Source organism: Castor canadensis, chromosome 9 (assembly GCF_047511655.1).
Source record: "Castor canadensis chromosome 9, mCasCan1.hap1v2, whole genome shotgun sequence".
NCBI classification, from domain to species: Eukaryota; Metazoa; Chordata; class Mammalia; order Rodentia; family Castoridae; genus Castor; species Castor canadensis.
The window spans coordinates 19,366,654-19,369,510 of NC_133394.1; the positions used below are offsets into that span (position 1 = coordinate 19,366,654).

Below are 2,857 nucleotides of genomic sequence, written 5' to 3' on the forward strand. Positions count from 1 at the left end.
CATTTCAAAACAGCTAAACAGCAATTCAGGTTACTTCCCCAATCATGAATTGAGAGCCTCCTTTATTGAAAGCGTTGTGCCACAGAGTAAAAAATCTGTAAAACAAGGCCCTTGCCTACCTGAGACTTACATTTTGTGTAGATATAGAATCCAAGAGAGCAGAGCACTCTTGATAATATCACTTGCAGTGTTGACTGAAAGACCTACGAGAGGCTTGCAGAAGTCAAGCACAAGGGAAGCTATTTCAACATCTTATTTTTAACAGGGGGTCAGATGCAGTTGGGCATGGGTGTGGGTCTAAAAGATAGGGTGGCAGGTTTCCCTTATGTTTCTAGAACTAAAGGAGGTGCTATTAGAAAATACACTGAGTTTAAGTTAATGGAATTATAGGCTGCACTGATGAGCATCATGGGGTGGGTTATATTTTTACAGATTTACATCTTTGATTAAAAATCTCTTTTAAATCTGTAATCCACTTGAAACTTACTTGGGTAAATTGTGAGTGTTTTTCTATCCCAAGTAACTAATGATGTCTACACCATTCGTTGAATAATGGATTGTTCCTTTCTTCTAAGAATTTGTGAAAATATTCATTATCACCATTTCCTGAATGTCTGTCATGTGTCAGATTTTTCACACTATGTAATGGACTTATGCATTTTTTAGGTGGCTCAGAATCTGAAATTCTTTCTTTTGTTTGGTCAGTTCTCCCTCTTACGCATCTTGCTGGGAAGGGGTGCTTTTTGACTACAAATCTTAAAGATACTAACAACTTATTTTCCCAGCCTTCTCTGCACTTAGGGGCCTCCAGTCAATAGACCCGCTCTGGACTATACAAAGGGGTCTGTTGAGGCAAAGCAAAGGCCATGCTGATGAGTGCTGGTTGTGGTATCTACTTTCTGGGAGCAAGTGCAGCATTGCTAGCTATGGTGGCCAGTGTTCAGGGGTGTTGGTGGGGCTCACATGCTCTTGTGACAAGAATTGCTGTGGTCCAGATGCTGCTCAGCCTTCCTGTTCTCCTTCTCAAGTCTGGGTGTCCACCTTTCTCAGAAATTCTGTAAGGAACCAATAGCCTTGAATGAATTCCTCTTTTACCCCAATTAGGAGAGTATGTCTCGGTTGTTTGTCATCAAACAACTTGATTGACACATGTAGCATGCCATTTGGTTCTCACCTTAAAGATACTATCACCACCCTATTAGATTTTAGGTAATTAATATTCAATAAGAGTATTAACTGGCTCAAGAGTGTATAGCTAGGGAATGAGAGAAATGAAACTCAAATCCAGGTTCCAATGTGTCTCAGTCTAAAGTTCACTGTCACTACTCTCTCACACAATGCTGACATCATCATAAAATACATCAGACACACATGCGTACACACATACCCACATGAGGGCTTCCCCCAACCCCAACAGAAACCCTAGGGACTTTCTTTGATCTATGCTTTCATTATGCTCCATTGGTCTACACTTGTGCTGGTGCCATGCTGTTTTCGTTTTTGCAGCTCTACAATAAATTTTAAAATCTAGTATACCAAGTTCTCCTTTATTCTTTTAAATCTTTCCCTTGCCTCTTCTGGAATGTATATTCTTCATGTGATCAATTGGATAATTTTGTAACATTTTCCCCAAATCACAGAGTAGCACATTAGCAGTGTTAACTTAAGGTGCCTCCGCCTTAATGTTATTTTCTCTTTGCAGGGTCATGTGAGGCATTCCTAGCCCCTGTGTGCTGAGCACACATCCACGCACATTCTCATAGGTATCTATGTACAGACTTCTGCTACTTATGTAAAACTGATTTGTTAGCTGCAGCTTATTTTTTTTTCTTATTTTTAATGACAGGAACAACAACAACAAAAAACCATCTAAAACCGAAGCTTCTGGAAGAACCACTTGTTCTTGCTGGTCTTGCATCTCTCCTCAAACTTGACCTTGATCTCCCATCTGGCTTTGCATTTAAGAGCTGGGTCTCTGAAGACATCCTTGTTGACAACAGTCTTGTCTAAGGGGATATTCACGGAGTACCTTGTAGGCATAAGGTGATTGTAGTTATAAACTTTCACGAAAGACTTGATCTTTGACCTTTTGGCAATTGTCTTCTTGCCCATTTCAACTATCACATTGTAGGGATAGCAGTCAATTCCAGCCACCAGAATATGGCTGTAGGGACGATCTGAGGTGCGATCATCAATGTTCTTAGTGATGATGGCTTTGCATCTGGAGGAGTGTCCAGCTAGCACCAGCACCACTTTTCCGGGTTTCATGAACTTGCCCATTTTGACAGCAGCCAGCAGGCCCACAGCAGAAAGAGCTTCAGCAGAAACTGTAGCAGGGTGGGCAGACTGGAGTGAAGCTCTCTCACATGGAGGCTGGCCAACAAACAAAGAAGATGCCACCTTAAGAGAGTAGTGGTGGGAGGAAAATAGTTTATCACAGGCTTGATTTTTTTGCATTGCTTTGTTCCTGTAAAAAAGCAGCATGGTTCTCTGAGGCTTCCATGTTTTCCTCCAAGCATAAGTTAGATGCCAGGGAGGATTTCTCTCCAGGCAACACTCAGCAAATCAGTCCCAGGGGAATATCTGATTTGTGTTTGCACCTCATTTTCCTGGTGTGGATCCCAAGGACTAGAAAGGCTAAGCTAACGGATAGCTGTGGTCCTGGAAGAATTCCTTCAATTACAGAGTTGTTGAAGCTCTGTTAAGGACCGATGAGACTCACGGGCCCTGCCTGGTCCAATAAACCAAGAGAGTAATTTCCACCTCTGTAAGTGGATGTGGATTTGATACATATATATATTCATCACAAGTTAATGAAAAGCTCATGCTTTTGATCCAGATGACACCAGGCTCTTTC

General features: G+C 41.7%; 1 protein-coding gene across 1 annotated transcript; it reads right to left on the bottom strand.

Moving 5' to 3' along the window:
• Positions 1-1,869: 1,869 nt before the first annotated feature.
• LOC109701636 (large ribosomal subunit protein eL27-like) lies at positions 1,870-2,280 on the bottom strand. The gene has a single exon (XM_074041284.1). It carries the CDS (start codon positions 2,278-2,280, stop codon positions 1,870-1,872), a length of 411 nt encoding a protein of 136 aa, XP_073897385.1.
• Positions 2,281-2,857: the final 577 nt, after the last annotated feature.

Coding starts and splice junctions, on each gene's coding strand:
- LOC109701636 (XM_074041284.1), bottom strand. CDS start 2,280: ATGGGCAAGTTCATGAAACCCGGAAAAGTGGTGCTGGTGCTAGCTGGA.